Genomic DNA, 22,331 nt, shown 5'->3' with positions numbered 1-22,331 from the left:
CACGTGCTCCCCCCTCTCCTCAGATCTCCTTTTTCTCTCCAACTAGACGTCCACGTAAGCCTCATCCATTAAGAAATAAACGGTATGACTAACGTTGCACGCAGCCTACAACGTCGGGGACCATCCATGTAATTAAATTAGGTGGGGGACCAAAATCGTGACATTGGTAAACGTCGGGGACCAAAGTTGTAATTAAGCCTTAATTAAATGTTTAATCTATCATGATTATGATTTTTTCCTTGACTTAAAAGTTTGTACGAGAAGTAATATTTTTTCCTTGATTTGTTCCCTGTTGGGTTTTTATGTATTTTATGTTTTGGTTTTCATTTCAAGTTGTTACCATTCTTACTCTTATTTATTTATGATTAGCAGTCAGTTTTATATTGTAGGCATCGGTATTAGAGCAGCAGTGGCATCAAGTTCCGGTTAACTTATAAATGAAACTCTAAGAGCCTCTATTTCTTTAGTCTTTTTTTTTCTGCATATTAATATATCCATGAATGATTTCTGTTAAAATCTCATTTACATATTAAAAGTCATAGGATACTGGGGTACATGTGGTCTTGGGAAATTTTTTTAGCTTTTATCTTTCCACACCTCTTAATTATCTTCAGATTGTCAAGTCTTTATTTACATGTTTAGGCTTTACCTATCTCTGTAAAAAAATGGCTCCCAAGGGGCGTACTTTCATGTTGATCTCTTTTCCTTTTGAATTACTTTCTTGCTGTAATTTTCTGACTTGAAAACCTTTGGATTATGTTCTACAATTCGAAAAGTCATGATAGAGGAGAAGGTTCACATTAACATTGTTGAAACATTGGAGATGAGTGTTGATATTGAGTAGGATAAAGAGTCATTCACACTGAAATGTTTTGCTGCTGCTATTGCTTTTCTTTTTGGACCATGTATGTAATTATTTGGTTGCTGAAAGAATTATTTGAGAGAGAAGCTATAGTCCAATTGGCAAGACAGAAACTTCATTGACTCAATGCATGAGTTTGTTTTTCAATATTGGCAAGGCTTAAGTAGATTTTGTCATTGATAAATGAATCCAATATGTACAGACAACTAAATTTGTGCTTCATTTCTAAATGTAAGCTTGCAATTTAGCAGTTATAGGTGTCTTAAGGTGTTTTAATATTATCGTGTTCCTTTTTATATACTTAAACCGCTTCATTTTTCTTTCTAAGAATTCCATAGCTAAGTTTAATCCTGAAGTGAAGTTCTTGCACTTGCACATTGATTTGCACATTGATCTGTTGATTTTCTTCATCCAAATATTTACTTAAGCATGGACTATATGTAATTAGTAACTGAAATAAGCAGAGAAGGAATTCTGATTACAGATTTTGTCCAATATGTTGAATTGCGACATTACTTTGATACCTGAAAATAGTTGTTCGTCAAATTCACGTCTGCACTTTTTTAGTGGGAATAAAAAAAATAGATATCTATATATAGATAGAGAAAGTCAGCAGTTCCGGTGCGTCTGCTTTATTGTTATGTTATTTATTAGTCACGTACTTTTTGGACTGATGGTCTTCTATGATGCTGAAATGAAGTTCCATGATTCATTCCATAGAGTTTGGCTCTTAACTAGCAGAAGTTGGACAAGATGTTCCAATATATACTGTGAAAGTAAAGTCTCAATTTGCCTCTTTCCTTCTCCTTATGCTTCTCTCTTGATATGCTACATTTAGTTTTCTTCAACTATTTCAGGAAATTCATCCACCACAATTAATCCTTCCACAAGAAGCTTTCCCAAGGCTTCCACCCCAAGATTCATGAAGATATTTGGTTTGAGTTCAAACATGGAATGTGTCAAGTCTTCTGTATGTGGACACGGTAGCAAAGATTCTCACTATGTATCTGATTTTTTTCGTGTTAGTACGGAAACTAAATTGCATTGTTAATGCTCTCCAACAAGTTGATCTTAAATGGGACATATTGTGCTTTATATAGCTTTAGAGCATTGAATTTGAGTTATAATTTATACTTTATAACTGTTTCGTATTCATAGATTTGATTTTAATTTTTCAGCTATTTTCTCCTTAATCCACTAGCCATTTCAAAGTGGCTAATGCACCTTCCATAGTCTATCAAAATTCAATAGATGAAAATGTGACTGACTTTAAGAGTTTTATTTGGTAAGCTAAATTAATATATATGAAGGAGGAGCAAGGGGCTCCTCAATCCCATAATTACAAGGAAGACACAGGCCTGCTTTGGTAAGAACCGCAGCCAAGCTTGGTCACAAGGAAAGAAAGCAAACAAAGATAAAAAAACCAAGAGTACAATACAAGCAGCAGGTCAAAAACTAAACAGCTCACTGTTGCTGCAACAACCTACCCAAATCTAAGAGTGCGAATCAAAGTGTAACGCCCCAATTTCTCAACTGAGGAATCACATTAATAACCTAACAAAGTCTAAGGACTATTCTGCAAATCCCTAAAATCCAAGGGTATTTTTTTTTTCCTGAAAACAACTAAACACTTCGGCTAAAAGGTTGGAAACATATCATAACTTTATTTAAATAACCTGTTTCCCGACATAATAATATACATAACATAGAGTAGTTCACGACACCATAAACGGGGTTCCAAAATAAGTACGCTCACTTAGACAAGTGGCGAAGATAAGGTTTAAACAACAGAGTTTTCAGATGGGGAAAGAAACTCAGACATAGTCCTCCAAAAAGGGAGAAGCAACTGCTTCATCCACCTTTACTCGACCGCCCACGGTCACGATCTCCAACTCGAACAGCTAAGCTTCAGCGGAAGGCTCTCCATCGCCTAATAGCGTTAAGCGCCCAAACAACAAGTAACAAACAGAAAGGGTTAACTCCATGCAATTACCATGTATAAAAGAGAAAATCATGCTATTCAAATTTAATTACCTAGCTTGGTAGATAAACTAGCAACATAACTCAACTCATATATCAACAACTTAACATAGATTAACTCAGATAGTAATAACCTCAACAATGTAACATCAAATAAGATATCAATAAACCAATAACTAAAATCCAACAACATAGGGTCAGGTGTTAGTTCCCTATAATGCAACTATATGCTGCTACCAAGATGGATCGATCAGCAACGTCTCTCAAGACGGGACAAACGTGGAATGACAACCACTGAATGCCACTTAATAACGCCTCAAAAGACGGGACAACCATGTGGAACGATGTTGGTAAATCCGCAAGTGTACGAATCCACCCGGTTTTAAATATCGAACCACAGGGATTGTGAGTGACTAAATTCAGTTTAAGCTTTGAGTTTGAAGGTTGGTTTTATTGAATAAGAGATATGTTGAAGTAGTAATAAGGAAAAAGGAAAATAAAAAGACAATTCAGAAAATAACATGCTTTGGGTTCTTGTTCAACTAGTCAATTTAAGCACATCATTCTATGCACATGTTCTCATGGATCTCTCCTTGATGATATAGCCTAGTTACTCACTTATTGATTCCTCACATAAGCAATTCTCTCATAGTAAAAGCTAAGCCCAATTCCTTGTGTACTTAGTCATTTATATGAGGTTTTAGATCATGCAATTTCAGGCCATCAAACCCCAACCCTTCCTCTATTCCTAGTAGCAAGTATAGAAGGGGTAATCCCAAATCGGTTCCCTAATCTATAACAAACTTCCGTTCTGATTATAGAATAGTATAAAGCAAGCATGCATACAAGCTTAGATTGAAATTCAGAAAATGGGATTCAAGGGAAGAGGAAAAACATGTGGGAAAGAACTTAAGATTATAACTCAAATATATAGAGTCTTACAAAGAAATCCAAAGCAAAAGAAGAGAGATTAGCCAAGCATGGCAAGAACCATGCTTGGCTAAAAACCTGAATTACAAGCTTAGAAGCCCTCTCACACTCTCCTAGATGCTCCTCTACCTCTGAGTTTATGTAAAAATGAAAGTAGTATCCCAGATTCCAAAAGAAAATGACTAAAATCCTATTTATAGGCAAAAATCACGAGTTTGGGCTGTTTCGGTCGCTCAGGCGCCAATTCAGAGCGCCTGAGCGCCAATTCCATGCTGAAACTGAGCCTCTGGAAGGTAATTGGCGCCTAGGCGCCAATTCAGAGCGCCTGAGCGCCAATTCCAGAGCGCCTGAGCGCCAATTCAGAGCGCCTAGGCGCCAATTCCAATTTCTAGAACAGGGCAATTGGCGCCTAGGCGCCAATGGAGCATGCCTAGGCGCTCAGACTCGCTGGAAAGTCCCTTGATCTTCATTTTAACTCCTCTTTATGCCTCTTTAAGCCTCCCTTCAATTCACCAAGCTTCTTGACCTTCCTTCTCCTTCAGTTTCAGACCTGATTACTCTCATCAAAGCTCAAGGAAAAATATCAAGACTACCAACCATTTAATTGCACAAGGGACTCAAAACTAATGACAATTAACAAAAGACTCAAAACTATACTAAAATGCAACTAAAGTCCTTATAAAACTACATAATTACTAAACTAATGCAAATGCACAAATAAAAGTAAAAATGCAGGAGAATGCATGAAACACTACATGAAACATAAGAAAAAGACTCAAAACTAACAAAGAAAAACCCTAAAAACATCATATAAACCCGGGTCATCACACCACTATACTCAACGACAGCTCGCCCTCGAGCGTCACTAAGATTAGCTTACCCTCAAGCACAAAGAATTGCTCCCAACACACATGCCAAAAGAAGGATACATTTTTAGAAAACCGGGGGATCAAGTAAATGCAGTTAGTTCCAAGAGAAAGATTCAACAATCAACTTCATGCTACTCTTAGATAAAGAAGAATTAGAGTCCACTATGAGAAGCATTTAGAACTAACATCCTAGCATGAGACAATTGTTAAGTGCACTGAGCACACAAGCAAGTTCATAGGTTCTGAGAATCATTTCCTCAAGAGCAACTAAAGTTGACAATGCATTATTGAATGAGACTTCAAAAGGGTTATGATGTTGGATAGGTAAAACACAAGGTAGGTGGTCCCTAAGGAAGACTAAGGATGCACAAAATTTGAGTGTGGTCCTTCATGAAAACCGGAGCTTAAAGCAATTGATACTTAGCACACAAGTCTCTCAACCCCCTTTTGTTTCAGAAATTTTTTCTTTTTTTTTTTCGGACTCCACCCATTCCATGGAGTTCATTTTTTTCTTTTGACTTTTTTTTTTGGAACTCCATCCGGCCATGGAGTTCATCTTTTGAATTTTTTGAATTTTTTTTCTTTGGGGCAAGAGACAATTGCATTTTCAATAAACTAGCTCCATTGAGAGTTAAGAACCACAACTCCCCATTTTTTCAACCAAACAACCAGCCCACATAACAAAGGTAACAAAGAAATCTCCATAAGGCTCAAAAGGGTCAACTAGGGACAAAGATGTTATAAAACAATTTCTGAAGTACAAGAAAACCTACCAGTCTCAAGAATGCAAGTCTCCTAAAGCTACACTCAAGGAGGCATAAAATGAAACACAGAACCAAGAAGTGCAAGTGAGTCAGGATCCTCCAGGGAAATTATATAGTGAAGGGTCAAAGATGGACCCTTGTGGACTCACATCAACTATATCCTCAAGACAACACTTAGAAGACCGAAGTCTCGTCCTCTCTTTCCCAAACATACAATCACTCCCCAAAAGAAAGCACAAAGTATCAACTTAAAAACATTTTCAAAACCAGCGTCATGTGAGTGAGCAAGACTTGGGAACATGTCATTTGAGTAAAGGGTAAAAAGACCAAGGTATGAAAGACTCTATAAAAACGAAATGCATGATAAAAAAAAGTTAAACAAAATCTATAAAAGAAAAATATGCTAAAAATGCATGGACTAAAATTCAGAGTAAGAAAAGAACCTCCTTCCAAGTGATTGAGTGCTTCCAAGTGTTCTCCTTTGGTCTTTCAAATGCTGGAAAACAAGGTGCTCAAGTGCTAATTGCCACCGCTCGAGCGCCATTGTATCCTTTTTATTTCCTGGAAAAAAAAAACAGAAGAAACAAAACGTAAAACAGAAAAAAGAAACATGGGTTGTCTCCCATTCAGCCCTAAGTTTGAGTCTTAGGTAGACTTTACCTCAAACTCGTAACTCAAACCAAAAATCACAAACAATCCCCGGCAACGGCGCCAAAAACTTGTTGGTAAATCCGCAAGTGTACGAATCCACCCGGTTTTAAATATCGAACCACAGGGATTGTGAGTGACTAAATTCAGTTTAAGCTTTGAGTTTGAAGGTTGGTTTTATTGAATAAGAGATATGTTGAAGTAGTAATAAGGAAAAAGGAAAATAAAAAGACAATTCAGAAAATAACATGCTTTGGGTTCTTGTTCAACTAGTCAATTTAAGCACATCATTCTATGCACATGTTCTCATGGATCTCTCCTTGATGATATAGCCTAGTTACTCACTTATTGATTCCTCACATAAGCAATTCTCTCATACTAAAAGCTAAGCCCAATTCCTTGTGTACTTAGTCATTTATATGAGGTTTTAGATCATGCAATTTCAGGCCATCAAACCCCAACCCTTCCTCTATTCCTAGTAGCAAGTATAGAAGGGGTAATCCCAAATCGGTTCCCTAATCTATAACAAACTTCCGTTCTGATTATAGAATAGTATAAAGCAAGCATGCATACAAGCTTAGATTGAAATTCAGAAAATGGGATTCAAGGGAAGAGGAAAAACATGTGGGAAAGAACTTAAGATTATAACTCAAATATAAAAAGTCTTACAAAGAAATCCAAAACAAAAGAAGAGAGATAAGAGCCATGCTTGGCTAAAAACCTAAATTACAAGCTTAGAAGCCCTCTCACACTCTCCTAGATGCTCCTCTACCTCTGAGTTTATGTAAAAATGAAAGTAGTATCCCAGATTCCAAAAGAAAATGACTAAAATCCTATTTATAGGCAAAAATCACGAGTTTGGGCTGTTTCGGGCGCTCAGGCGCCAATTCAGAGCGCCTGAGCGCCAATTCCATGCTGAAACTGAGCCTCTGGAAGGTAATTGGCGCCTAGGCGCCAATTCAGAGCGCCTGAGCGCCAATTCAGAGCGCCTGAGCGCCAATTCCAATTTCTGGAACAGGGCAATTGGCGCCTAGGCGCCAATGGAGCATGCCTAGGCGCTCAGACTCGCTGGAAAGTCCCTTGATCTTCATTTTAACTCCTCTTTATGCCTCTTTAAGCCTCCCTTCAATTCACTAAGCTTCTTGATCTTCCTTCTCCTTCAGTTTCAGACCTGATTACTCTCATCAAAGCTCAAGGAAAAATATCAAGAATACCAACCATTTAATTGCACAAGGGACTCAAAACTAATGACAATTAACAAAAGACTCAAAACTATACTAAAATGCAACTAAAGTCCTTATAAAACTACATAATTACTAAACTAATGCAAATGCACAAATAAAAGTAAAAATGCAGGAGAATGCATGAAACACTACATGAGACATAAGAAAAAGACTCAAAACTAACAAAGAAAAACCCTAAAAACATCATATAAACCCGGGTCATCAAACGACAACTACTGGATGCCACTTAATAACGCCTCGAAAGACGGGACAGGTATGTGGAACGACAACCACTGCACTGCCACTAAGTTCAGCCCTATATGCCAAAATCAATCAACAATAATCATGTCTTATCCACTTGAAAGCAGTAATGACGGAAACCCGTAAACGGCCGAAGCCTCTCAGAAAACGGAGACACACATCTCAATAAGTTTACTCGGCCGAAGCCTTCAGAAAACATTTGGCACAAGCCTCAGAAACAGTCAACATAAGCAAGCATACAACATTGCAAGCCTAATAATCATAATCTAGTGCCACTCAATATAAACATCTTCATCTCAAACGCAGGCAGTGCGATAAAAGCAGGCAAGACTCAAATGACGCTCTAAAACTGAGTTACCCTTACCTTCGTGAGTAGAAGTTGGGCATGGAAGTTGTGAACCTAGAATAAGGAAACACAATCATCAACACAAGTCGTACTAGGAGCAACACGATCTACTAATACTAATCGAAATTGTAAAGAAAGCTTCTAAAGCTTCAGAGTTCACATTTAGGCATGAATGGACAACGAAGGCTTCGTTCGCTAAAACGAGCATAACTCGAGCTACAGAACTCGGAATGACACGAAACCAACACCAAAATTTCGACAATTGAAAGAGCTACACAATGGCTCAGGTTATAGAGACCCAAAAATTATTTTTGGACATGGTACCCTAACAAATAGGTTTCGGCCACTCTCAAAAATAGGGTTTCCGAACTTTTTCTTCGATCTAAATCAATTCCTAGGTATTCTTAGGCGATATCTAGGCCAGGGAAACTCTCAGAAAAATTATCGGGTCGAAAACTGTCGCAGGGGTATTTTGGTCAATATTTTTAGCTCGGAAACTCAAAATCAGAATTTCGAAAAACAAATTAGATGGGGTCGATACCAACGACGATTATGACGACTAATCCTACTAACGCTAAGCTCAGTCGAGGGTTTTAAGCCCAAAGGACGGAACTTTAGCCAAAAATGGGTATTATGAGCAGAATTGAAACTCGGCGGCAATTCGGCGAGAATCAGCGAAATGTAATCCGCTAAACATGCTCTTGGGCACGCATGAAATAAGTTTAGATAGAAAGATGAAGTTATTTGGACAGTTTTACAAAAAGCTCAAAACTTTGAGCACAGAAAGACATAGAAAAAAAAACGACAGAATTGACGATCAGAAGTAAGGAATAACATATATACCTTGATGTCGATCCCACGTAACTGGAATCAGGACGATTGAACAAGAAACGAGAAATCAGCTCGGAATCCTCTTGCTCCTCCTTGCTCTCTGCCAACTTGGGGAAAAGTGAGGAATTGTGGACTGATGATGATTTTGAAGGAGAAATGGTGGTGATTAGTATATTTATGTCTTGTGTTGTCAAGTTATAACATATATATAAGTGAATGAAATGGAAAGATATGTACCAAGGATCAGATAAGGACGAATTGGTGGAGGGATAAGGATGGGTAGATATTTTGTAAAGATATTTTGAGAAGATATTTTGTAAACCGGTACAGATTTGTTTAGATATCGGAGGATTTAACTCATAGAGTTAAGATAAAAATATAAGAATGATATATTATTATATCAAAAATTATGGGGAACTCTATGAAATGATAAAATATAAATTTGAATCACTTTGAGCAAAATAAAATGATCTATGAACCAAGAAATGAGTAGAAACTGAGCTAAAGAATAATTGTGAGACAATTAGAGCAAATATGACGTCGTCATATTATGCGTCTGAGCTAAGTACAATTTATAGGAAATGGAACACGCGGAAAAATGAAAATTTCGCGATTCCGATTTTTTTCCTACACATTCCTTCGTGAATCCTAAGATAGGTTCTGGCGACAGAATTCCAAAACTCAAAAGAGGTTTCTTGGAATTAAGGTAGACAATCCAAAGTCGGTGTAAATCTATTTTACCCGAAAAACTACTTTTTGCAGTGAATGTCGGATGGGAAAACTTCTTTCTGAAGAAAGATTGGAAAGCTCGAAAGAAATAGGTGTACGCGTGTGGAATCTTCGTTTGAAGCTCCGAATAGAAAAAGTCTTCATCAACCGTTTATTCTAGGTTTCTTGAGCTATCAGGGTTTTAGTTTCGGCAAACCTCCGAGAACTAGAATCGGACGTTCGTACATTCCAGTGTTTCGCATCGAAACGCTTGTCATGGGAGATTTAAGAGAAGTTCTAACATTTCTCTGAAGATTTTTTTGGAATTAGTTTCCATCGTGTCTTTAAGTGCAAATTAGTCGTTTACTAACGTTTTCGCCCTAAGGCGGAAGTGAATGAAACTCGTGCTATAGCCTATAGCGACTATATAACTATTCTTAACCATTTCCTGAACCTTCTTCTTCATAACCCTAATCCAAACATTAAACGAAAGTCAAGTTCCTCTCACGCTTACAAAGAATCCTACGCGTGAGCTGGAAATTATTTATCTATTAAATTCTAAAATCTTGGGTCTTACACAAAGCATATTGAGACAGTAGCTAGGATTGACATGCCAATCATAAAAAGAACAATGGAATGTTTTTATTTTACCATTTAACCAGTTCCATGCCCTATACTTTGGAGTATCCAAAACCTCCTCAGCATCTAAATGGCCATTGTAAAAAATTATCTTATTCCTTACCAGCATATCGACCAGATGATTTTAAGAGTTGGTCTTTCTTTTGTAACATGGGATTTGCTTTGTTACTGAAGGAAGCCATACACAAGTACTTTTTTACAAACTAAAGAATTAAAAGCTCTCATGGGAAAAGCATTTTACATGAAAATAATTCACGTACAAATTAATAGAAAAATACATGTATATACATTTTTCTTAGTTTTTAATAATTATGAGTATATAGATACAATAATGAAAATTTGGTAGTAAATATATGTCGTACTGGGACTAGAAAAGAAAAGATTAATATATATATATATATATATATATATATATTCGTTACATTTATTTATTTTAATCGCATGAGGAGGAATGTTTTACATATAAATAATTTCATTTTTGTAACAAAAAAACATTTTAAATATAATTTAAAATCATTTTAGTCTTTTTCTTTATTTTTTACAATAGTTTTAGAAGTAAGTACATATATAGAAAAATATGATAATTTGATGTTAAAAATATATCATCCTAAGATTAGAAATCATTATATATATATTTATGTATTAATTACTGGGTTTTAAGCTCAACTCCAACCGGGAGGTACGTACGTAAATTACTTTTAAAATAGTAAAAGAGAGTTCGCTGAGTGGATTCTTAAGGTGAGCGACGGAATGATTGACACCATCGACGAGGATGAGACAACGATTGAGATTCCGTCGGATTAGTTGATCGGACAGGGTCCTGGTCCTCTTCTTGAGTTGGTCAATTTTGCTTATCCGGACTTAGTGGCGAACTTGGAAAATGATTCGTACTTCCAGGAAAGAGTGATTCTCGCCCCTACACTCGAGAGCGTCGAGCACGTCAACAACTACATGATGTCAAAGCTTCCTGGTGTCGAGAGAGAGTACTTGAGCTACGATACCCCGTGTAGATCGGATGAGGATTCCGAGGTTCACGCGGAGTGGTTCACCTTTGAGTTTTTAAACGACGTTCAGTGCTCGGGAATTCCAAACCACAGACTGATATTAAAAGTTGGAGTTCTGATCATGCTTCTACGAAACATAGACCAAGCAGCCGGTCTGTGTAATGGGACCCGGTTTAGAGTCACTCATCTTACTCAGTATATAATTGTTGCGACTGTTTTATCAAGAATCAGGCTGGGTAAAAATGAGTACATTCCGAGGATAACCTTAACGTCTTTTGACTGTGGTCTTCCCTTCAAGTTCTCTCGAAGGCAGTTCCCGGTGACTTTATGCTTTGCGATGACTATAAACAAGAGCCAGGGCCAGTCCCTTTCTCATGTCGGTTTGTACCTTCTGAGGCCTGTGTTTACTCATGGACAGTTGTATGTCGCTCTCTCAAGGGTGAAGTCTAGAAAAGGCCTGAAGGTGCTCATTGTGGATGGGCAAGGGGTAGTTTCGAGCTCCACGCGCAATGTTGTCTACAAAGAAGTTTTTGAGAACGTGTGAGCGGAAAATGACGCGCATGATCACGGTCACTGCAGAGTAACTCAGCTACTGTTTATTAGACATCGTAAAACCGTCCCCTTATATGTTTTGGAGAATTTGAGGTTTCGTTAACCAATCTTCTTATTAGTTAATCAGTCGTTTGCTTCGCATTTCAGACACTTCTATTTCATCTTTGTTTATTATTTATTCAACCGCATGAATTTCAAACAAGTGATTCAATTTAAGACTTTTCCGCCACTATGCTCAGCGTATCAGACACTTCAATTTCATCCGTTGTTTAATATATTTTAAATAATCAACGTATTGACTCATGTATAAAAAAAACGTATTGATTGATGTATCAAATACGATAAATCCGTCCCCTTATATGTTTTGTAGAATTTGAGATTTCGTTAACCAATCTTTTTATTAGTTAATCAATCGTTTACTTCGCATTTTAGACTCTTATATTTCATCTTTGTTTATTATATTTTAAAAAATCAACGTATTAATTTACGTATAAAATACGACATATGTATTCCCTGTGCATCGCACGGGTAAAAAAACACTAGTATATGTAAAAATAACATTAAATATGTAGTCTTTATCGGTAATCATATATTTTGTGATGAAAAATTTTTACTGCTTAAAGAAGAAAGAAACATATTGATCCTAATAACGGCTTTTTGTGTCAAAAGGAAGTAGTCCACCAAGCTTCTTATGCAAATAATCTCTCGGCAACATGTTGCCGACATTTTTTTATTTTTTATTTTTTTTTTAAAGCCAGTACGTAGTTTTCATTAATCATAAGAAAATGCATCTACAAAGATAGCCTCTGCAATTGAGCGAGGAGGATTATCCCACCACACATTAGAGGGGAAATCATTTGCTAAGGCAGCTAAAGAATGGGCAGAATTATTAGCCTTTCTTTTTACATGGTTAAGGGAAAACTTAGGGGACATGGAAGCTAGGAACTTGCAGTCTAAAATAATTGGCTCAATGTATGGCTTGCAATGAGCCTCCCTCATAGCTTTGTAGACTATCATTGAATCTGTCTCAATTATCACATCGTCCATGCCCAGTTCTTCTATAAGGCTCAAGTTCCATCTCAATGCTAACGCCTCTGCCATAGCTGGATCAAAGAGAGAAGGCTCCATAAGGGTAGCAGCAAACATCATCCTGGCATTATAATCACGCACCACTAATCCAAACCCTGTAGCCTCGGTTCCTGTCCACCCTGCATCTATGTTCACCTTTAATGAGTTTTCTGGTGGAAGTTTCCAGGTCACGTTAGTGCTAGTGTCACTTCTCTGCTGCATCTTCTCTTGTGCTTCCAACCATTCCATCAAACTTGCCAAAGTCTTTTGAATTGCAGCAGCAGGATCCTGGAGTTGGCCATTGAACAGATTCTCATTTCGTGCCTTCCAAATAGCCCGCAAGGCTTGTGTGATTGTCGCCATCTCATCTGGTTTGTAGGACAGGTAACATGATTTAATCCAATCAGCAAATCCTTCCTCAATCGTATCTGATAATTTCCTTTTTTTTGTGTTTTGTTTGATGGAGCTGGGGAAGCCAAGGTGGGAGCACTTGTCTCACCTGGCCAATTGTACAACTTTAAGGAATTCATGACATAAAGAAACACAATAATAATAAGAGATAATGTGTGACTCAATATTCAAAATACTTAACAAGCCTGTGTTTTAAGGCGTAATTATGAAAACTTAACAATTCTACTTACACCGAAATATAAACATTTTTGTCTAAATCAAATTTTTCATCTTCAACTGTACAAAGGAATCAACAATCATGTCATCCTTTGTTGTCTTGTACTCCAACCACTTTTACTTGAATCAGCTATGAAACACTTTTTACTTGAATCAGCTAACGGCTTTTAGCTAACATATAGTCTTACAACTAAATTTTGTCAAACATACCATTATACCAAGTCTTAAGTAGAACCAATGAATGTAAACCATGCCAAGTGAAACCGCAACAGACTTTTCTGTTTCTTCCACTCTAGTTAATACAGAATTAACATTTCAAAGTCGTCCATGAATTTCACATTTTCATCACAATAACACAAACCTCCTGTCAACCCAAGACTCATCTCAAAGGAGGAAAGTACATACTACCCATTTAACACAATCTGTGAGAGATGAGGCAAAGGACCTAATTAAGTCAGTCAGCAGCTATTTCTAATACAATATACAAAGTCACATTTTCAAAAGATACCAACTTGGCTTTATGTGGCGGCAAGCAGGACATCAAATAGAAATATAAATTATTTCCCCATCCTTGTTCTTTTGTTGCCCAATTTCCATCTCTGCACTTGTACCAGAGAGAATTCAACAACCAGAAGAGGGTTTTAACAGCCTCCAATTGTTAGAGTTGTATGCAATTGTCCTTTGATCGCCATGAAAATAATAATTTTCACCCGGAGTTTAAACTTTGAATTCATCAAACCGGTACCTGCTCCAACTTTATACCATGGCCCATTTTCACTGCCAACCTTAAAAGCAAAAAATAGTAAGATTAACAACTCCATAAAAATTTTGACAAGAACTTCACTTCTATTAATAAAAATTGTTTGAAACAGTCCATGTTCTCCTCTGCCAGCAAGAGAGAAGAAACACAAAGAGTAGAACAAAATATTGACAGCAACATCATGTAAAATCAGACTAGTGAATGTTGCATCATTAGTGTGAGTATGTGTGGAAAATGATATAGGGATAAATGCTAAAAAACAAAACAATAGACCACTAGTGCAGAAAGTTAAATATGTAGAATTACATCACATATTTAGTGCTTATCTACCATCATATTTTTCGTCATAAGCTTTTCTGACTGCTTATAGAAGAAAGAATCATATTGCTTTGCTTTCTACATCAAAAGTAAGTAATCCACAGAGTTCTAAGTGTGATCCCTCCTAAGCATCTATGCCACCAGGGTTACCTAGCTTCCGACAACAGACGCTTCCCACGCCAACAACTTAGCAACCTGAACAGAGGACTTCAAGAGAAAATTAAGAACTCCTGATAACATCTCACAGAGATAACATCGCCATCCCTTGCAATTTGCCTTCAATGCAACTCGTTTTCCGCTAACCCCAAAGACTCCACAAACCTAAGAAGAAGAACAACGATAAGAGAACTGAATCATATTTGGATTTGAATTTCATTCAAAAATTTGCATCTTGAATATTAAAAAGATGCGGATAAAGTGAAAAACCCAATCAAGGCCCTCCCAAACGTGACTCGTAATAGCCTTTTGAGTATGCTGAAATTTAGAACTTACAAATCTCTATATCAGAAGTGTAATTATAAGAACTAAAGTTGACGACTTGAATGTTAACCTTTGATAAATCATGGTGCTTACAGGGCTGACTCCAAACTCTATTAACTTCAAGTTCTTCATTGGAGCCATTTTGGATTTTACTGCATGTGTTGCAACCTTGATTTTAAACCTTGTCTGATTTTTTGCTGCGCCAGTTAAGTATTGGGAACATTTTTTGTCGTATATCAAACACTGATTACCAGTTGCAATATCTGAATCCATCACATAGCCCTTTTTACCCTCACCATTAATTATCGTGATTTCAAACTTAATTGGCCCACTATATTCTGATGAGTCCTTTGCAACGAGGATGAAGCAAAAAATGAAACCCAACAAAGGGGATAGTCGAGCAGGAGATAGATCAATAATCATTTCATCATTTCTTGTCTTGAACTGCAACCACTTTGGAACACCGCTCCACCCTGGATACTCGTACCATGCTTGAAAGGGAGACTCATCTTTATGTTCTAGTGTGGATGAATGTAGATATGTAAGTTTCATCAAGTTTATTTGTGCATTCAACTCAATATCCCTGAGTGAACGTCCATCCAAGTTCATGCAATTCCGGAATGAAACCTTTTGCCTGTTTTCCTTGAATTGTTCGGCAGCCGTTAAAGGGAAGAATACTGTCTTTAGAGATCTGCACCCTCTAGCAATAAGAATTTGAATGGACGGGGGAAGCACCGGTATTGACTGAAGTAAAGCACAATCACTTATGTAAAGTTCTTGCAATCTGGTAAGATTTTTGATGCTTGAAGGTAAGCTCTCATATTGAGTTTCTCTTAAATCGAGTAGTTCTAGCTTGCTTTGACATACAAACGATGAAGGAAACACATTGGAAGGAATTCTCCTCAAATGTAGGTCTGTTATATTCTCTAATGACACTGACAACTTCCTTAGACCCGTACAACTTGTAAGGTCAAGAAGCCATAAGGAGCTTAAACGGGTGTCACTTGTAAATTCTGCAAGGGACACACACCCTTTTAGTATGAAATTCTGAAGCTTGTTAAGAGAGTAAATAGATGGATGGACACTCTTCAATTTCACACAATCCACAACATGTAGATACTCAAGATTTAGGGCCTTTGAAAAGTCCGGCAGCTCCTCAAGGAAAGAGAATTCAGCGAGGGAGACTTTCTTTAAATTAACCAAATTCTGAAACAAAATGAAGAAATCAAAGATAAGCATATGTTTAGAAAGAACCTTGCAAGTAAGATTATGCAAAGTACGTACATCTTAAACAATATTCATTACATTGGAGACCTTGTAAAAAAATTATAACACCTAGAACAAACGGCAGCATTTAATAACACCTATCAAACAAAGCATAAATAGATTCCAATTCCATAATATCATCTAAAGAACAAATCAATCAAAAAATTCAAGAAAAACCAAAACTTCTACACCGCATGCAGAGCAATATTCTTTCATTCACATATCTAAACCCAGAGTCAAAGTCTTATATTCTGAAAACATTCCTTGTATGATCCAAAATATAAATAGAAAAGTGTCACATAATTACCATTACTCCGTGCCAAATTCTTTGCATACGGCCTCTTCGCAACTCCAATCTAACAAGACTTTCAGCAGAAAAACACGTTGGTAATGATCCTAGAGGGCAATCGAACCAGAACAAATATTTTAGATTAGGTGGCCAAGCTTTAAACCTTGGAAGAAAAAGATCCAACCGCTTTGCACGACCTCCCCCTTGAATTTTCAAAAATTGTAGTTTGCTCATCTTAGCAAATACGTAACGGCTTAACTTCAAATTCTGAATTGATGAATTGTACATAATTATGCTTCTAATAGCCTCAGTCCCCTGCCATGAAAATAGAATAAAATTTAAACACCATTAAAAACAACAATTCTCATAAAAAAGACAAATGTTACTAAATTTGGACTCTTACCTTGTTATTTTTCAAGACATCACGAATGTCGTCGGAATCCCATAGTCGACTGCGTAGTCCAGGGTCCTCAGATTCTTGTCGAACAATCTCCCGACCCATTTCTTGTATAATTTCATGCATGGACACAAAATTATCCTTAGAAATAGTCACTAGAGCTCTATCTTTAAGCCTTTCTAAACCAACAGCAACCGAATTATCATTTTCATGATATTTCAATAAACTTATTAATGAGCTCATGGTCATGTTCGAATCGTTGAAGAAGCACGCAATATCTAAAAGAATATTTTTCTCTCTGCGATCAAGATCATCATAGCTTACTCTCATTGCTTCATGAACTTTTTCAATTGATATCTTTTTAAGTTTGTCTAGCTGACTTTCCCATACTTCCTTGCCCTTTTCACAAAGAAGACGACCCAAAACTTTAAGAACCAATGGAATTCCTTTGGCATAATTGACCACCCTTTGTGATAGATCATCATACTCTTGTTCAAGATGAATTTGGTTAAATGCACTCAAATTGAAAAGTTCAAGTGCTTCACTATAACTCAATTCCCCAATTTGGTATATGTCATCGACTTTGTTAGAAATAAGTACTTGCTTATCTCTAGTTGTTATTATTATTCTACTACCTGAGTGAAGCCAATCAACCGTTCCAAATATATTTTCTACCTGATCTGTATCATTCACATCATCAAGAACAATAAGAACCTTCATCCGACCAATCCTTTTTTCAATATCACTGGGCAATAAATTTGGGGTGTAAATTTTCACATCTTCTGCTAATAGTTTTGAAAAGAGTTTTTCTTTCAAAGATTGTATTCCTTCTTTTTGTAGTTTATCTTTTACCTTTGACAGAAAACAAGATCCTCCATACTCGAAACATTTTTTGCCAAATATCTCTTCTACAATAGTTGTCTTGCCAATACCGCCCATACCCCAAATTCCGATGATGTGTGCCTTTGTTGACTCCTTCCATAGCAATGATTCCAAATCTGCAATTGGTTTTTCCATTCCAATAAGTCTTTTTCTGTTAACCGGATACTTAGGCATACTCATCAACACACGATTGATGATTTCTTCAAGCAAATCAGCATCATTCCTAAACAACAAAAAGAGAGAAAATGTAGTAAATATAATGGGATTACTATAAATAACTCTCGGTTGTAAGTTTGTATATAGGAGTTCAAAAACAATAGAATGTTCCTTTTCTTGGGTTTCCCGTTCCCCATAGTGATCAATGGTTTACAAATGTGACGTAGCTAACCTGAAAACCTCATGCTACCATGGAAGATAGTATCTTCCCACATTAAACAACCAATTTTTTTAGGGAAAACAGCCATATTCATGTCATAATTTTAAGAAGGTCAACAACTATAACAATTAGAAGGCTTATGTTGAATGTGGTTACTGTTTTTCTTGGACCTGATTTAACCACTAAATTCAATAAACCAACAAAACATGGCTAGCCTGATCTACTCGTAGTTTGAATGAATGAGTTGCAGCAATAACTAATACATGAAGCAAAAGCGTACATTAAATTAAAACGTAGAAAATAAATATAAAGCTTTTTTTATTTGACAGAGCACATTTTTGTGCACTATAAAATATCAGTGATGTTTTTCATATACAAAACTCAAACTCAAGACCTTGCTTAAGGGAAAATAAAAAAATGTTCCACTTGAACCAACCACCGGTTAGTCAAGTTTTTGTTATGAAAGAGACAAGCTTATGATAATATGCACATATGAAGAGTAAATTGCTGGAAAATATTTTATGCGGAGAAAACTTACCGATATTTTAATGAAGTGATTCCTGATAAATTAGCTAATGAGGTCAATGCTTGTCTCCAGATTTGCACCCTTGGAAAATCATACCTCTTTTCAAGTTCAGTAAATGCATTTTCATAACTCCCCCTTTGATGTCTTACATTCGAAGGTTCTACATTATAGAAAATAGGAACAACAATCCGTCCATATTTCTCTTTGCACTCAAGTATTTTCACGAGTTCTTCCAAACACCAATGTGAAAAGGCATAATTTTCGGAGAATATGATCAATGAAATGGACGATCCTTTAATTGCTTCAACAAGTGATAGCCATATATCTTCTCCCGTCTCAAGTTTATCATCTACGAAGGCGTTTATTTTTCTTCGAGCAAAAGCTTCAATCAAATGACTAAGAAAAGTGTCACGAATGTCCTTTCCATGAAAGCTTACAAATAAATCATACTTTATTGGAGGAATGTTGTTTGACCTTGACTTTGACACTTCATCCTTAAGTTTGTCAAAATAAAAGTATTATATTCTTCATATTATAACATAAATGAAATACATCAACAATTGAAAAACGTTTACTAAATTATAAGTAAAGACATAAATACAGCATGTAGTGTTTGAGAAGCAAATTAATTGTTTTATATTTTTTCTTAAGTGATACGTACTAATGCGCAAACTTGCGCTTGATCCTGCCAAAGAGCTTGTGGGAAAGATCAATCCAAATCAAGATTTTAAAAAGTAAATAACTTAACAAATTGCCAGAGATATAACAAATACAAATCGAATTAGAAAAATAAAATAAAAATTAGAAATTCCTCCGTGAATTGCAATGCATATTAATAGCAGATATAATCCGTAAAACCATCATGATAAGAAAACATCACAACAATAAATGAGAGTGAAATTGTATAAGAGAAAGTGAGAAACAACAATCACCTTTGTGACAATTTCTGTCTTGATGATTTCTTTCTTCTTAACTCTAAAGTACATCAGTATGCAACCAGTAATACATGCAACCAGTACAGCACATATTATTTGAGAAGCTCCAGAAGAAGATGTCATTGAATTGAAACAAGTGCTGCTCTTTCTTTGTCTCTACAATCTGTCTGAATCTCAATAAGGGAAACACAAGATAAATCAGTATAAATAAAACATATAAAAAATGAAAATGAGTGGAATTAAAGAGGAGGAGGAGGATATTTCATACAAGAAATTACTGAAATTGAAAGTAATTTTACCTGATCTGGGTGCTAGAAATCTGATTCAAAACTTGCTATATTATTTTTGATTCTCTATGCTCTAGCTTGATCTGAAGAAGAAAAAGAAGCAGTCTCATTTGACTTGACCGAGGCGGCTAACTACTGACCCCACTATCACTATGAATATTGATTTTCTCAATGCCTCTCAACATCCACACACTTTATCCATCCCAGGAATTTTTAGCATTAACCACTTGACATTAGCAGCATGGTTATAAAAACCGGACCGGACCGGCCGGTTCGACCGCCGGAACGGGAACCGGTGAAAACCGGCCGGTTCTCAGTTTCTGCCGGTTTAAGGTTTTTTTCTCTTTTTTTGTCAAAATGGGCTCAGCCCATGCCAAATGAGAGGTTGCAAAAAACAAAATTAGAAACACGGTTTTTTGAAAAAAAAAAAAAAAAGAAACACGGTTTCCATCCACCTCAGAAATAGAAACACGGTTTCCACCTCTCAGCAGCATCAAACCCTAGTCTTCCACCTCCGCCGTCGACGCCGTCACGTTCCTCCAACCGTTGCCGCACCGTTTTTCTGGCGTGGTCATCTTCTTCTGTTATAGTCTTCTTCTGTTGAAGGATATGCTTAGAGAGCCTGTGAATCACGTTTATGAAGTGCAGGGAATTGCTGTCAGTTTTCTTCTTCCTCTTAGTTGGAGTATTGACGGGTAGTTGAGTAGGGGAGGGCTGGTTCTAGGCTTCTAGCGGCTGTATGAGAAGGAGGGTGGGTATGCCCTGTTTTTTTTCAAACCCATGTGTACTTGAGGTTCAGCCTGAATTTTCTCCTCTTGCTAGTTTTGATATGCAAGGAAAATAAATTGTTGATTAGATGGGGTCAGAGACGTTTAGGTTTGTATTGTGAAATCAAAGTTTGTTTACACTTAATGATATATACACACACCTCATTTTTAAAACACTTCATTTCCACCTCTTTTTGTTTCTATCTCTCTCCTCTTATCATCTATCACATCTCATACTTTCTCTTTCTTACTTTTTTCTTTCTTCCTATCTCTCTCTTCATTCCACCTCTTACACCTCAAAAAGAGGTGTGTATGTATAATTATTCCTTATTTTAGGATTAGTTTGATTAATTTTTATTATTAAAGTTATTCAGAAATAATAATGTCTCATTCTAATCTTCATATTTCGTTAAAAAAAAAAAAACAAATCATAGCCAACTTAGTAAAAACTAAAAACTGTGAAGTTTTTAATGATAAGTTATATGTGGATCAAAACTGCTAAATTTAAAAAATAGAAGACCAAAATTGGCAAAAATAAAATAAGGGGACTAAAATCAAGGAATCATTCTATTCTATTAGGATAACTAAAAATGCATCTAAGTTTTTTTATTTGTAGTATGAAGTTATGAATATTGAGTATTTTTTTATTCAATATTAGCTTATATATAAATATTTATTTTAAAATAATATTATTTTGATTTATAGCGGTAATACAGGTTGGATCACGTAGGGATGGCAATTTTGCTCAAACTCATGGGTACCCGCCCGAACCCGATCCGATTTGACGGGTAAAATCCGAGTTGACTGGATTTGGGTTTGGGTTTGGGTTTTGCCCGTTATTGTAGCTATTTATGGGTTTGGGTTTGGTATTAGTTAAATCCGTGCCCATACCCGCCCAAACCGAACCGAAAGATACCCGAAACATAAAATTACAAAAAAACCCTCATATATATATATATTTATAAACTTTGTTCTTAGTGTTTGATGATTAATTGTACTTTTGTATGTTTGAGAAAGTAAACTCTAAACTATTGTTGTCTCACTTTAGTGATGGATGAGGATGATGAATAGTATTTGTTTTTTTCTTTCTTTCTATGAGTTTCACTTTTTTTTATATGAAAGTAATTAAGTTCTGGATTGAGTTGCTACGTAACTAATGGGTTTGGGTTTCGGGTAAATCCGAAACCCAATGGATTTGGGCATGGATTTCATTTTATCGCCCATAAGGTTTGTGTTTGGGTTTGGGTTTGGGTTCTGAGATTTGGGTTTGAGTTTGGTAATTGTAAAACCCGTGCCCGATCCTACCCGTTGCCATCCCTAGGATCACGGTTCAATTACGGTTGAACCAAAGGAACCTTGAACCAGTGTCCTCACCGGTTTGATCACTGGTCTGGTTTTAATACCCTTGATTAGCAGTGTTATTAAACTTGACTCGAACCGGCCGATCGGACCAGTTCGACTGTAACTCGGGCACCTAGCTGGTTCGAGTTGCATATCGAATCGGCCATGCAAATGACTTGTTTCGAACCGGAACAACTTGACCGATTCGGTCAAAAAACGGCGACTCGGAGACCCGGTTGGACCGACGAGCCATTTTTGAAAGAAAAAAAAACGTCATTTTTTCTAGAAAAAAAAAAATCAAACCCTGCGTTTTTTCGTTTTGCCCAGAAAAAATTGACGGCCAATTTCATATAAACAAGCCAATAACTCGCAGCACTTCAATTCGCAATAGAGTG

The 22,331-nt window shown here is 36.5% G+C and overlaps 1 protein-coding gene across 7 annotated transcripts; it reads right to left on the bottom strand.

Annotated features, from left to right (window-relative positions):
- Positions 1-13,570: 13,570 nt before the first annotated feature.
- LOC130737766 (disease resistance-like protein DSC1) lies at positions 13,571-20,699 on the bottom strand. Of its 7 annotated transcripts, none has more exons than XR_009018933.1 (9): positions 20,284-20,699; positions 19,841-19,911; positions 19,539-19,714; positions 18,619-19,100; positions 16,829-17,927; positions 16,444-16,740; positions 14,941-16,076; positions 14,541-14,711; positions 13,571-14,097 (listed from the first exon to the last, which is right to left on the bottom strand). XR_009018933.1 is itself a non-coding variant. In XM_057589611.1 (7 exons), exons 2-7 carry the CDS (start codon positions 19,662-19,664, stop codon positions 14,669-14,671), a joined length of 3,183 nt encoding a protein of 1,060 aa, XP_057445594.1. In that variant the 5' UTR covers positions 19,665-19,708; positions 19,841-20,699; the 3' UTR covers positions 14,326-14,668. The 7 variants fall into 7 exon arrangements, 1 of the variants encoding a protein (XP_057445594.1); XR_009018931.1 differs by having other exon boundaries at positions 19,539-19,708; XR_009018934.1 differs by having other exon boundaries at positions 19,539-19,704.
- Positions 20,700-22,331: the final 1,632 nt, after the last annotated feature.

This window comes from Lotus japonicus, chromosome 2, assembly GCF_012489685.1.
Source record: "Lotus japonicus ecotype B-129 chromosome 2, LjGifu_v1.2".
In the NCBI taxonomy this organism is placed as follows: domain Eukaryota; kingdom Viridiplantae; phylum Streptophyta; class Magnoliopsida; order Fabales; family Fabaceae; genus Lotus; species Lotus japonicus.
The sequence above is the reverse complement of the archived record's forward strand: the minus strand, read 5'-3'. Positions and strand labels throughout refer to the sequence as shown.

Bases quoted from the DNA above. Each gene is read 5' to 3' on its own strand.
- LOC130737766 (XM_057589611.1), bottom strand. From the start codon at position 19,664: ATGACATCTTCTTCTGGAGCTTCTCAAATAATATGTGCTGTACTGGTT. The intron at 17,928-18,618 runs GTAAGTTTTCTC...TTTGTTGTTTAG, and splicing joins ATCACTTCATTAAAATATCG to GAATGATGCTGATTTGCTTG. The intron at 14,712-14,940 runs GTTAACATTCAA...TCTTCTTCTTAG, and splicing joins AGCACCATGATTTATCAAAG to GTTTGTGGAGTCTTTGGGGT.